Source organism: Myotis davidii, unplaced genomic scaffold, assembly GCF_000327345.1.
Source record: "Myotis davidii unplaced genomic scaffold, ASM32734v1 scaffold385, whole genome shotgun sequence".
Taxonomy (NCBI): Eukaryota; Metazoa; Chordata; class Mammalia; order Chiroptera; family Vespertilionidae; genus Myotis; species Myotis davidii.
The window spans coordinates 1053168-1068188 of NW_006296096.1; the positions used below are offsets into that span (position 1 = coordinate 1053168).

At 46.7% G+C, this 15021-nt stretch overlaps 1 protein-coding gene across 1 annotated transcript in view; it reads right to left on the minus strand.

The window, feature by feature from the left end:
* Positions 1-15021, minus strand: part of KIAA1462 (KIAA1462 ortholog) — a 30397-nt gene that overhangs the window by 6516 nt on the left and 8860 nt on the right. Inside the window, exon 2 of the mRNA XM_006771022.2 lies at positions 3591-7300. Within this exon, the coding sequence (XP_006771085.1) occupies positions 3591-7300 (3710 nt within the window). The remainder of the gene's footprint in view (positions 1-3590; positions 7301-15021) is intronic.

Genomic DNA, 15021 nt, shown 5'->3' on the forward strand with positions numbered 1-15021 from the left:
CTAAAGGAGTTTATCACAACCAAACCAGTATTATATGAAATGCTGAAAGGTATCCTGTAAGAAGAGGAAGAAGAAGAAAAAGGTAAAGATAAAAATTATTAATAACAAATACATATCTATCAACAAGTGAATTTAAAAATCAAGTGAATAAAAAATCTGACCAACAGAATAAACTGGAGAATAGAATAGAATCAGGGGCCTAGAAAGGGAGTGGATTGACAATTCTCAGGGGGAAGTGGGTGTGAGGGGTGCAGAAAGAGAGGACAGTGGGGTGAGTAAGGGCAGAGGGACCTATGGGGGGGAAAAAGAGGAACAACTGTAATAATCTGAACAATAAAGATTTAATTAAAAAAAAAGAAAAATAATACTATAAAAAAAAACAAAACAGAAAAACAAATGAATACCGAAAACAAAACAGAGACAGTCCTACAGATATAGAAAACAAGCTGATGGTTGACAAAGGGGATGGGAGAGTGGGAAAATGGGTAAAATCTACACTAATAAAAGAGAAAAATGGTAATTGGCGTATGACGCTACCTTTTTCATTGGCTAATCAGGGCTATATGCAAATTAACTGCCAACTCAGATTGCAGTTAACTGACAACAAAGATGGCAGTTAATTTGCATATGTAGGCACAATGCAGGGAGGCGAAAGGGAAAGCAGGAAGAAGCCCCCTGCCACTGACAGTGATCGGAAACCCAGGGGAGAGCTAAGAGCTGGGGGGCAGGGCATGATCGGAGAATCAGGCGCCTTTGCCGCCCTGGCCAGTGATAGCAGGAAGTAGGGGTGGAGCCAGCGATGGGAGTTGGGCAGGGTCGAAGCTGGCAGTCCTGGGAGCTAGGGGTCTCTTGCCTGGGCCTAAAGCGGAGCCCACGATCGCGGGGCCGCTGCAGCAGCGGGTCCCCGCTGCCCGGACCGGACACCTCGGCCAGAGGCGTTAGGACTGGGCAGGGGTGGAGCCTGCAACCGCGGGGAGCTGGTGGTCCCCTGCCCAGGCCTAATGACTTGGCCAGAGGCGTTAGGCATGGGCAGGGGCAGAGCAGGAGATCACGGGGAGCTGGGAGTCCCCTGCCCAGGCCTAATGCCTTGGCCAGAGGCGTTAGGCCTGGGCAGGGGCAGAGTGGGAGATCGCGGGGAGCTGGGAGTCCCCTGCCCAGGCCTAATGCCTTGGCCAGAGGCGTTAGGCCTGGGCAGGGGCAGAGTGGGAGATCGCGGGGAGCTGGGAGTCCCCTGCCCAGGCCTAATGCCTTGGCCAGAGGCGTTAGGCCTGGGCAGGGGCAGAGTGGGAGATCGCGGGGAGCTGGGAGTCCCCTGCCCAGGCCTAATGCCTTGGCCAGAGGCGTTAGGCCTGGGCAGGGGCAGAGTGGGAGATCGCGGGGAGCTGGGAGTCCCCTGCCCAGGCCTAATGCCTTGGCCAGAGGCGTTAGGCCTGGGCAGGGGCAGAGTGGGAGATCGCGGGGAGCTGGGAGTCCCCTGCCCAGGCCTAATGCCTTGGCCAGAGGCGTTAGGCCTGGGCAGGGGCAGAGTGGGAGATCGCGGGGAGCTGGGAGTCCCCTGCCCAGGCCTAATGCCTTGGCCAGAGGCGTTAGGCCTGGGCAGGGGCAGAGTGGGAGATCGCGGGGAGCTGGGAGTCCCCTGCCCAGGCCTAATGCCTTGGCCAGAGGCGTTAGGCCTGGGCAGGGGCAGAGTGGGAGATCGCGGGGAGCTGGGAGTCCCCTGCCCAGGCCTAATGCCTTGGCCAGAGGCGTTAGGCCTGGGCAGGGGCAGAGTGGGAGATCGCGGGGAGCTGGGAGTCCCCTGCCCAGGCCTAATGCCTTGGCCAGAGGCGTTAGGCCTGGGCAGGGGCAGAGCCTGCAACCACGGGGAACTGGGGGTCCCCTGCCCAGGCCTGACACCTGGGCCAGAGGCATCAGGCCTGGGCTGGGGCAGAACCAGTGATGGGGGGAAATGAGGGTCTCTTCTCCAGGCCTGACGCACATGGGCAAGGGGCCGATCTTGCAATTGGAGGGTCGGGAGGTCAACGCCTGAGGGCTCCCAGTATGTGAGAGGGGGCAGGCTGGGCTTAGGGACACTCTCCCCCCCCCACCCAGTGCACGAATTTCGTGCACCGGGCCCCTAGTAAATAAATAAGAATCACCACAAGGTTCAAACCTATTTCAAAACAAGTAAGAAGAAGCTGAAATATTGATATTTTGAACTCTGAAAAGGGAGATGTTTAGATGACATGTCTCCTTAGGGAAAAGTAAATAAATAAATACACCCTTGGATTTCAAAATAAAAAAACAGAGAAGCAGGGTGGGGAACCACCTTGCTGGGGCAAACTGGAAGGAGGAGGGGCCTGGCTCAGGAGGTCAGATTGGGGTCCTAGGGTAGTAGGGTAACACTCATCTCAGGGGGCACAGTTTCAGCTTACTGTGAAAAGGTCTGAATTAATGAGTTAAGGTTCCCCCAGTCTGTGGTTTATGATGCAAACCTTTGGATAACTACCTCAACTCATCTGATCATTTTTAAATACATAATTGATAATCCCCAGCTCCTGAAGAAAGTGTCTGAAACAGAGATTCCAAGGGTTCTCCTGTCCTGTTTGTGTCATAGTTGAGATGATGAAATTGTGTTGCTGTCATTGGGGACCTGCCCTGGCTTTATGAAACAGAGAAGGCTCTCAAGATTCCTTAAGGTGAAAGGATGGAGAGGTCCAAACGCCTGCAGAATGTTGTTGGCCAAAATGAGTCGCCTGGGATTTCAAAATCAGAACTTAGGGGCCTTTAAAGAAACAGTTAATGAGTGGACTTTTAGGGGTGGGTGTTGAGAAAGTGAAAACTGTGAATTTATGTGTACTAAAGTTTCATAAATGGTGTGGTAGTGAAAACAGATAAAAAAGGGGAGAAGGGCAAGGAATATGGAAGGTGAAATGTGGGGCAGCAGTTTATTTAATCAACTTGCATATCTTTTCTTTCAAGGTTAATAAAGAGCAATGAGGATTATTTGGGTGAATGCCTATTATTTTAGGAGAGAGTAGAGAGCACAAATGCTATGGTCTCTTATAAGATTTTTCAAGGTGTCTGCACCAACTTTAGAATACTTTATTGACTCACCTCATCACAGTAAGGGGCCCAGTATGTTGTTTATATGGATAATTTGATATAGTAGTTTATGTAATTTCTATAAAGACAGTCATTTAAAATATACTACAAGATCTTGATTTTTCAGGAAACTTCTAGATAATATTTTGTAAAATCTTCTGGTATAATAATTTGCAGGGTCAATTTGATCTTTTCTGAATATGCAAATTTTCATTATCCATCAACCTAGTTTTTTTTCATGCTCCGAGGATTCCAAATTAATACTGAATGCCTGCCCTGCCCGGGTGGCTCAGTTGGGTGGAGCATCAGCTCATATACCAAAAGGGTTGCGGGTTCCATCTCTGGTCAGGGCATGTGTAGGAGGCAACCAAGTGACACTTCCATCAGTGTTTCTCTTCCACATCAAAGTTTCTCTCTCCCTTCCTCTCTCTAAACATATCCTCCTGTGAGAATTAAAAAACAAACAAACAAACAAACAAACACCTGCCACTTGCCTGACTCCTCACCTGGGCACCAGAAGTCCCGATCCAAGTTCTTTTCCCTTCCTGGTTCCAGATGCCCATTTTCTTCCAGTGAGAGTGCGCTCTTGGAGATAGAGAATGTATTTCCCACCTTCCGGGCCAGGTCCCCAGTGGTCAGAGACACCAGGCCTCTTGGCTGAGCTCCTGGGCCCCTCTCAGCCTTCAGTTCCTCAGCATCCTCCACGGAGTCAGTGCTCCGGGAGCTCAGGAGCCTCATCCGAGACAAGGAGCTCACCTCTTTCATCCTCATCAAGCGGTCAGTGTCGGCTCGCCTGGGGGGGGAAGCCAGTTTCTCTTGTAAACTTTCAATCACTCTGGAAGTACTTCTGAGCTTCTTTTCTGAGCCTGCCACACTTGGAGCCCTTTCTATAAAATGGAACAAAGTGGACCTGAAGGGTGGTTCTGTCCCCATGTCCTTGTGATTGAAGGACTCCAAGTCACTGGGCTGAGACTCTGGGTCAGTGGCCTTGCTGGGGACGACCCTGTCCACACCAGAGAGTTCAGAAGTCCTTGGAGCCTGTGGGGCACTGTCCCTTTCCCCTACAAACAGAGGGCTTTTGGTCCAGCCACACTTTCTCCTGCCATAAAAGGCATCATTGGAAACTGTGGGCTCGTCCGGTTGTGCTGGACTGGACACTGGTTCCTCCCGAGGGGACACCAACCTTCGGGCACTGCCATCAGGCTCAGAAGGCTGGCTATGTCCTGTTCTCCTGGCGCCGGGCAACAGGGACTCCACGGCCACCTCGATGCCCAGTATCCTCGCAGCCCTCATTTGAAGGGACTCATTTGGGGGGATTTCTATTGCACTCTTGTCACCTGAAGACCCATCTAACTTACTGGCACTCCACTCTTGTGCTGGAGTCAGCCCCACAGACCTCAAGTCTGGTACCGAGAGTCCGAACGGTTTGCTGGCAAGAGAGAGGGGGCCCACCGTGCTCCTCTCCTCCCCACCACCAGGTGTGGGAGGGGCTGCTTGGCTGGGCTCCACAGACTTTACAGCACTGGGGAGCTCCTGCCCTTCCTGGGGCTCTCTCAGTTCAGCTGAAGCAGATGAGGACACAGTGTCACGTGACTTAGAAGATGTTATTCTTTTCATGGGTCTTGGGCTGACTGCTAGCTCTTTTATTCTTGTCCCAACATCTTGGTTTCTCCTCTGTGTAATCAAGCTTCCCCGTGTTGACAGCAACACTTCACCTCTGCTGTCCTCCACCTGCAAGGGGCCCAGGTACTGAGGACGAGCACCCTGGTGGCAGGTGGCAGGCTTCTGCTCCTCACTCCAACTCTCAGACTTACTCTTAACTCTTCCCGACCTAAACACAGGCTCTTCCAGCATCACCCCCCTTGGCAGTTCCTTCCCTCTCCCTTCCTGGCTCTCCCCAGTGAAGCCCAGATTCCTGAGTGTGCAGCCAGCATGGCCTTCTGGCTGCCATCCTGTCTCACTGCTCTCATTGCTACTGCTGCTCTGACTGCTCTCTTCCTCTTCCTGAAGCTCCTTATTAAAACTTTCTAACTGACTTATCAAATCCCATGGACGACGGCTAACTGGCTTTAAAAGAAACTGACCAAACAGCTGTTGACTATTGCATGGACCGGTGGTTGCCCCCTTCACCACCTCGCCTCTGGGCACAGGACTGGGTCCACTTCCACGGTCATCCATGCAGGGCTGATTCTGGCCCACTGTTGGCATAGGTGCCTGGTTTCTGAGTAAGGAAGTCCTTGAAAAAGCACTGTAGCTAGAAGGGTTGAGGGACACTTGACCTTTTAGATGATGAACATTTGGCTTCTGGCTCTGGTCACTGGAAGTTAATGTTGTGTGCACCTGAGCTTCGGAGGCAGGAGGGTCCAGAAAATTTGGAGTCAGCACTGCATTAGGTGACCCTCCTGACTTAGCAGGGAGGGGCTGCGGGCTTTTGGATTCTTCTGTGAAAGTGGTTTGTGTTTGCTGATCTTTGTACTGGTGCCCTGGCCACGAGCCAGAATACTGAAGTACTCTGTGTTTCATGGGGTGAATGAATCTGAGGTCATCTGTTTGTTTGTCTTCTTCTGGTTCCCCCAGATCTTGTTTTTGAAACTCTGTTCTCCCAGCCATGCTTCCTGTGAGAGCTTGCAGCTCCAGGTCAGTGGAAGACATGCTCAGCAGACTTTGTTCTTGCAGAGCTGGGCTCTTATCAAGCCCACGCTTCTTATCAGCACTCTGTTTTAAGTCATTGTTGTTCCTATCTATATCTGGCAGATGTGATTCTGATTTCACTGGGATAGAAACCAAACAAAATATCGTCTCGTTCGTTTTTTTCTTTGAACTTTTCTTGGTCTTAATCCCAGTTTCAAACTTTTTGAGCTTGGTTTGGGTTTCACAGGTACTCTCGCCCTGTGGGTTTGGGGAGGAGACTTGGCTTTCTGCTTGTCCATGTTGGATGCCTCTCACGTCAGGCCACTGTCCTCTCATAACACAGTGGTCTCTCTGGTCAGGAAAGCCACCATTTTCTCCATCCCTGGGGAGCTGGCCCCACAGCCACGGGGGACTGGGATCAGCAAGGACAGAGCCTCTCTCTCTCTCTGATGCGGGCATGATGCTCTGTGGGTTTAAAACGGCACCATCATGATGCATGCTTCCATGAGCTAGCTCTGGGGCAGAGACTGGACCAGAGCTATACAATTTCTCATCTACCTTTGTTTTGTCACAGAAACCCTGGGGTTGGGCCAGTTTAATATGTCGGATCCGTGGATCGTCAAAGGGAATATACTGAACAGAGCCATCGTAAGCAGTGATGGGATGGGGCTGTTTCAGGAACTCATTTCCAGTCCCAAGGGAACCAGAAGGAAGCTGAACGCTGGCAGCAGCCTCCTCAATTGGATGATGGCGACCATCATACACATGCCTGGGGGCCACATCCTCCGCATAGGGGTTTGTGATGTGCTGGGGTGGTGACCTATATGATGGCGGAGGCACGTACACTGGAGGCTCCAAACCAGAGTCGGGAAGGCAGACCTCCTGCCTGTAGGAAACACTCAGGTCTGCCTGTTGGCTGTCCAGATGGTCGCTGTTTTCCACTCCCGCCCTGGAGTGTTGGTGGGAGTCATAGGAGGGAGGCTTGAGGGGTCTCCCAAATTTTGGCCATGGTAAGGGGATAGAGGAGCCACCCTTCTCAGGGTTCCTTGTGGATTCCAAATTCAGTGCACAATCTGGAGGGTAAAATGGCATTCTAGAAACATCTGGTAAATACCCATCACTTAACGGAATTTCCATGCAACTCAGGCCCTTAGGGGAGAGAACTCTAGGCAATGACTGGGATTTCCCTTTGCTTTGAGAATTCAACACCTGTTCTCCTCGCATGAATGGGTACAGATCTTGAAACAATTTCTCCCCATCACCATCAGACATCTGTCTTCCTAATTTCCTTGTCTGGTTCCAGCTTTCCAGGCTTACATTCTGCCACTTGTCAGGGCCACCCATTCTCAGCTCTTCTTCCCAAACCACCTTCTTCATCACATTCTCTGTCCTTCCTCCAACTTCCCATGAACCCTCTCTCATGTGGATGGGCAGACTGTGGGCTTGGGCCACTTCTCTGACCTCCAGGTCTTCTCGGTCTCTTGGAGCCAGCAAGCCACCGACCTCCTGTCCTCTTCTCCAATAGGCATGGTTGTGACCACTTTGGTGCTGAGAAGACCACGCCAGCCTGGGTTGATGATAAAACCTATAAAATAAGAGGCACGGAAATTACACCAAGGGAGGAAGCACACACTGCTTCTGTGACTGGTGATCCAAGTCAAATGTGGAACAGTACTTTTGAAAAATAGATTCCCCGCTAGAGTACTTGTCAACTTGAAAGAAAACACATCCCACTAATTATGCCTGGAAGGCAGTCACATGTTTTGCCATCCAAGGGCCTAGGAATGACAGCAACAGGCTGCCCACAGACATCAGGACACTGGTTATACTTGAAAGATGTCAAGGCCCTTATAACTTTGAATGCCCAAGGGAACAAGGATAAACCTGAGGGCATTGATTCTCAAGTGTGATCTTGGGCCACTAGGAGTCCATTCCCAGCTCAGTCCAGACCACTGAGTTCTGGGTGAACAAGTCTGAGAACCTGTATATAGATGTCAAATTATAATGTTATACACCTGAAACTTAAATAATAATTAAAAATGTACCTTGTGGCACCTCATCAGGCCTGCTAAATCAGAAACTGAGGATGGGACTCAGAAGCCTGTGTCTTAGTAACCCTCTTGGATTCCTGTTACACATTGAAGTTTAAGAACCACTGCGACAGGGTGGGGCTGTGAAAAGCAGGTTCATTTGGGACAACATGAATGAATCTTGAGGGTATAATGCTAAGTGAAATTAGTTAGAAAAAGGCAGACACCACATGCTCTCCCTTATATGTGGACCACAGTGATCATTTCTAATGGGCCCCAGGTGATGCTGTTGGTCCCAGCACCTCATTCTGAGAATCATCACTGCTTGTGGTTGTCAACCATGACTGTGTGTTAGAATCTGGAGGGACTTCATAGCTTCTGAGGCAGTATCCCAGCTCCACCACGTTAGAATGGTGGAGGCCTGAGGGGGACTAGGCATCAGCGTTTTTCCAGGTCCCCCATGGATTCCCAGTGCGTGGCTGAGACAGAACCACGGCTCTAGATCAGTTCCCACACTTCCCTCATATGGGCTCAGTAAAGACACACATTACCAAGTCTCTTCCCCTGGAAGTCAACAGGTTAGGATTCCGGTGGCGGTGTGCATTTTAAAATCCTTATTGGAGGATATGTTTTCATTGACTTTTAGAGAGAGAAAACAAGGGAGAGCAAAGCATCAATATGAAAAAGAAATATCTATCAGTTGCCTCCCATATGCGCCCTGACCAGGGATTAAATCGGCAACCAAGGCATGTGACCTGAACTGGAATTGAACTCGCAACCTTCTGGATGATGCTTCAACCAAATATTTTTAACAAGCACTCCAGGGGAGCCTTTCCTTCAGACATGTGAGAAATACTTCCAGGGCTGACTCTGAGACTAAGAGGGGGCTCTGTTCATGGGCAGAACTATCTCACATCGATATTTCTCTGTCCTTCCCTCTCTCTTCCATTCTCCCTAAAAATCAATGGGAAAATATCCTTGGGTGAGGATTAAAAAATAAATAAAATAAAATAAGATCACTGTTCAAATGCAGCTGAAGAAAAAATCTGAACACAATTATACTGTACAGAAATATTAAGTGACTGCTTACAAACCACCAGAAATTAGGAATTTAATACAGAAAAGCCATTAACTGAAAGGAAGTTTGGGGCATTCAATTATTTTGATTAACCATAGGTCAAGCAGAAAAAGTTTCAACTCTAAAACTGTTGTTTGCTTTTTAAATTATAAAAGTAATATGTATTCATTGTTGAAATTTTGGAAAAATATGGGAAAATAAATTACCAAACACTACTTACAACCTTTCTACCAAGAGACAGTTATTTTGATATCTTCTAGTCTGTGTGTGTGCAAGGCTGTGGATTTTCAAATGCCTTAGCATTCTACTAGGCCAGTGGTTGGCAAACTGCAGCTTGCAAGCCACATGCGGCTCTTTGGCCCCTTGAGTGTGGCTCTTCCACAAAATACCATGTGTAGGCACGCACGTACAGTGCGATTGAAACTTCGTGGCCCATGTGCAGAAGTCAGTATTTTGTGAAAGAGCCACACTCAAGGGGCCAAAGAGCTGCATGTGGCTCGCAAGCCTCAGTTTGCCAACCACTGTCTAGGCATCTGTTTTATGAGAACATTTCTTACCTTTTGTAGTACAAACAACTAAACATAGCTGCTACTATGTGCTAGGTTCATACTAAGTGGGTTGTAGACATAAACTCACTTAAGCTTCACCAGCACTCCTTTGAGGTAGGACTACCCTCATTCCTATTTTACAAAGGAGGAAACTGAGGCACAAAAGTTAATTTGTCTAACATCGATTGGGCATTTATGCTGTGTCAAGCACTCTGCAAAATATGCCAAATGAATTCTTTCATTAACTCTATAACCACCATTATTTCTCCCTTTTATATATATAAGGAAACTGAGGCACAGAGAGATTAAACAACTCTCCCAAATCACACAGCTTGTAAGTAGAGGGGGGGAAAGAATTCAAACCCAAGAAGTGTGATCATAAAGCCCTTTCAGTTAGCCACTCTGTTTTACTTCTTCCAATATAATGAAAAATTCCTTAAGTGCATAATTTTAATGGGGATTTGTATTCTATCATATGTCCATGATTTACTTAACCACTTGTTGGACATCTATGTAGATTACATTCTAAAGCACTTTGGGAAAATTATTGTTCACAAACACTAAGCATGTGTCAGATTATTCCTTAGAAAAGGAATGAGTGGTAGAGCAGGGGCATTATGTTATTCCCATTGTCAAATCTGACCTTGGATTAGCCCCTCCCCTCTATCTTCCCTCAGGTGGTGCGGAGGACAGCTGGCCTTGCTGAGCCTTTCCCATCTCTGGTTATTACAATCTTTTCTTTTTTACTATTAAGTAAGTGAAAATAACTTCTCATTGGTGTTAATTTGCATTTCTTTGGTCATTAGTAAGGCTCATTTTTTGTCATGTGTCTACATGTAATTTGTAGTTTCAAACAATTTCTACAACACAGTCCACTTTTCAGCTGATAGCATGGTAGAGTGAAGCTGACAGGGAATAGGGAGAGGCTCCTAGGCCACGAGTTCTGTGCAACCGCAGCACATAAAGGCCCAGGAACGGGACAGCTGAGGGGAGTGGGCTGGAGTAGGTCTATTCCCAGCATATAAGCAGAAGGCTGCTGTTCTGCAGGAGTCTAAATGGTAAATGACTAGTAAAAATCTATTATTGCCCTGACCGGTTTGGCTCAGTGGATAGAGTGTGGACTACGGACTGCAGGGTCCCAGGTTCAATTCTGGTCAAGGGAATGTACCTTGGTTGTGGGCACATCCCCAGTAGGGGGCGTGCAGGAGGCAGCTGATTGATGTCTCTCTCTTCAATGTTTCCAACTCTCCATCCCTCTCCTTTCCTCTCTGTAAAAAATCAGTAAAATATATTTTAAAAAATCTATTATTACATATTATTATTATTATTATTATTTTATTATTTTGGAATTACTTCTTTGCCTTAAAAAGTGAGGGAGTTCTTCAAATCCTATCTCCATTCCCACCCCCGATAATTTGCTAAGCATCCACTTAAAACAAGGCTGAATTATGGGTTGAAAAAGTAGAAAATATTTAAAATCAACTTGAAAGAAAGCATTTGCCACTGAGCAACCTAAATGCTTCTGCATTTACTGGCATACACAGTGCAAGCTGTCTTAACGCTGGGCCTGGCTAAAGGTCAATTTCTTTGTTGCTTTCGTTGTCATCAAAATCAGGTTTTGAACATTTAGGTTTTGGGGTACTTAGCAGAACACTTAATGGTTCGGGTTCTATAAGGATTAGTCATTGCATCGCAGCAGGGAGATGGGCTTGCACATTTCTCCCCCCACACACACCCCTCCCCACTCAGGTGAGCCAGCAATCACAGTCCAAAGCTCTGGAAGCCACGATCCCTTCCGTTAGGAAATCCTCTGTGACTCTCACCCATAGCCTGAGAAACACTGTACAAGATGAACTATTTAAAAGTCCTCAACACCTACTGGCTATAGGGTCTTAGACTCCATGCAAGTCCAAAGGCAAGACAAAAACTAGAACTTAGTAAGTTCAATTGTCACAGATCCAAAAAAGAGAGACTTAAATAAATCATTGGGGAGCATGTGGTTGACGCCCTCCCTCAGAGCCTCCTTTCTGCCTCTGTCCTTCAGCTGGCGGTGAGTGGGCTCTGTGCACCACACAGCTTCAATGAGCACCATGCGTGCTCCTTACGCTCTCACAAACATCTTCCTGTGTTGCACGACTTTATAGAAAAAAACCACATTGCGTGGCTTCTGCTCATTTTCTCAGTGGGTATTCTGGTTTCTCGGTAAACACGTGGTGGACCTAAATGCCAAGAGGTGGCTGAAATCCCAAGGTGGTGCTTGTCTATCTATGTGCCGTGAGCATAATCAGAAGACAAAGAGACACAAATAGGACAAGAATATAAACAGACTGCAACTACCAACACAGGTAATGTGGCAGTTTTCTTCCCCGCCCCCAATCTTACACTGTCACCTTAACTTTGTCAAAACTACCATATACAACTCATCAAAATGGCTAAGCATCTGGGTTAAACTTTTTCTATTTGCACAATGCACCTAAATCCCAATTTAAGGAAAACATAGGTTATCTGGGAAGTTTTAAATAATCTATTTAAAAAACAGTTCACACGACAAAACTATAAAGCATTTATTTAATAAATACCTATTTTGTACCTAGTATGATCCCGGCTTGGACAGGCACAAGAGAATCCCACGTGGTGACAGTTCTGATAAATTTCTCCTTCAGACAAGTTACCAAGGGTAGATATTTATTGGCTTTGATATATAATGTCTATTACCAGCTGAAATGTGTGCTACCTCAGATGACTTCAAAACCAAGAATATTTTTTTCTAATATCTCTGAGGAAATATGATCAAATAAAACTTTTCTTTTTAAAAAATGAGACTAATAATTTACATTTAAAAATATTAACAATGGCACATTTTACAAAAACACAGTAATACAGGGTGGGAAAAAGATAAGGAAAGCAGAGTGGAATGCGATAGCCCAAATAAATTGTGTTGACAAGTTCAATGAGACAAACAAGGTCTTTATACAGAATTCCTGGGAGAACAGGACAGAGAGAGACAGAAGTTACACTTGCGAACAACTCTGCACTTTATCACAGAAAAGAGGCATGATACCAACAAAACAACAGATAAAAACGGTTTGGAAAATATGTGAAATATAAACATGTGAAAAACAACATGTCTAAAGGAAAAAAGGTAAACTTAGTCACTGAACATATAAAAGCTAATGATGAAAAAATTAGGAAACATTTCCGTTGGTTTACGTGACTCATTTCCAACCACAATATTGCCTTTCTTTTAAAAATAAAAGCCTACTTAGAATGGCAATATTTGAATGACTTTAACCATAGTTTCACACACTCTAGGATTACCTTCTCAGTGGACTCCAAGATCCTTAGTTGCTGTACCAACTTGCTACATCTAGTTCTGTGTCCAATTGCCGGTGGGCATGGGATAGATGCCCTCCCCCCTCCATGAACAAAATCCTGAATCCAGTCCCCTTGGGCAGCCCCCAGAGTCTAATCAGCTGTGCTTCCCTGTGAGGTCTGGGTGGAGGGTGGGAGGCCCGACTAAAATGGTCCCAGGCCCAGTGACTTCTTCCAGCTGCAGGTCTGCCACCTAGCAGATGCTGGCACTGCCATCACCTTCAAACCCTGGCATCATGTTCTGGACCAGGGTGGGCTGCAGCACTTCACTGCAGTCGTTCCTTCAGAAGGCGCTCCCCTCCAATGGGTCAGTCAATAATACCGAGATGCACAATCTGAGCAGAAAGGTAGCACGTGCCACCTAAAGAAGCTCACACTCAAAGAAGCTCTCTCCCTCTAGACAGGCAGAGGTGTTGAGGCATCTCTTTAGAGTGACTCATATTCACCAGCCCCAGTGTTAGATGTCTGACATGTTTCTGTGATAGGGTCAGCTACCTATTGCCTCAGAACTTGCTCTTAATGCTCTTTGTGCCGGAAGCCTGCTATTTGATTTTCCAGCAGGGCTTGGTATATCAATATACTATAGTGTGTAAATAACCCTCTATATAAAACATCGTCTGTGTACCATCATGATGTAAAGGCCTCCTCGAGCCTGTGGAGAGCCTGTGTCAGACCAAGGGCACCGATCAGTGGAGACTACTGGACTTGCAGTTCACTGCAGGTAAAACCCAGGTGAAAGTTGGGGCAAATGCCTTTCTTCCCTCCTTCAAGATATGGGCCTCCTCGTTTGAGTGCTTGGTGGCTGCACCTGCATTTACCACAGGCTACTAATCATCTTCTGACAAATATCCAAGCTTTAGGGAAAAAAGGCTTATAGATAAGAGTGGAATGAAAAGACGGTGCCTGCAGTCAGGCCTGGGAGGTGGGAGGGGGAAACCCAGTGAGCATGTAGCCAATCCTCAAAGCCAGTCAAAGCTTGTGGCACTTGCACAAAGCTATGAGACAATAGGTGACCTCAAGCTTTCAATGCACCAGCAGGGAGCAGTATGGCAATATTGCCTGGAAAGATTGGACATCTGCCCTGGGTGCTGGCCAGACGTGGGCTCAAATGCCAACACACCACGTTCTAACTGTATGCCTTCTGCAACATACTCTGCCTCTGATTCTTCATTTATATTAAAGAGATGTTAATAATTCCTTTCTTTTGAAGTTTGTTGAGATTAATGAAATAATACATTTAAACTGTTTAATAAAGTGTCTAATATAATAAATTCTTGTTTTTAGTTATTATTACTATTGTTAATCCAATGAAAATAAATTCTCAGTGGAGTACATAATTCTGAAACTCTTTTTCTCACATCATCCAAGGAAGAGGGTGAGGGGCACAGAGGAGAGAAGAGAACTGTTTGTCTCAACGTGGTGATTATTTTAGATCTGTATTGTCTTTCACTAAGTCGTAATCTATAGGCCTTCACAATCACAGGAAACAATGATATAGCTGACTGTCATAACAGACTCTGTCCCTCCGGTGCTGCCTGGTCTCTAAGGAAGAGCTACACCCGTTTCCATAATGATGATGTAGAACAAATCAATATTTAGTTTATGAAAACAAAGCAGGAAGAGCAAACTACATACAATTCACTGTCTCTCACATATATCCAATAGGTAAGGCAGATTATTTCAGTATTTTCCTATTTTCTCTTTAATAAGGATATATTATATTTTACGAAGTTAAAATATCTTCACTAGTGCCCTAACCAGTTTGGCTCAGTGGATAGAGCGTCGGCCTGCGGACTGAAGGGTCCCAGGTTCGATTCTGGTCAAGGGCATGTACCTTGGTTGTGGGTACATCCCCAGTTGCGGGTGTGCAGGAGGCATCTGATAGATGTTTCTCTCATTGATGTTTCTAACTCTCTATCCTTCTCCCTTCCTCTCTGTAAAAAATCAATAAAATATATTAAAAAAAATATCTTCACTAGCATAGTCCATACACTGTCACCATAGACAATGAGAAAAAATCACATCCTAGTTTCTCACTTCCCTTTCATGTTTCTATCACCACCCCTCCCTTTTATATATTCACTAGAGGCCCGGTGCACAAAAATTTGTGCACTCGGGGAGGAGGGGGGGGTCCCTCAGCCTGGCCTGTGCCCTCTTGCAGTCTTGGACCCCTCGGGAGATAACGACCTGCTGGCTTAGGCCTGCTCCCAGGTGGCAGAGGGCAGGCCCAATCTCTAGGTGCAGCCCGTGGTCTGGCTCACAGCCAATTGGGGAGTTG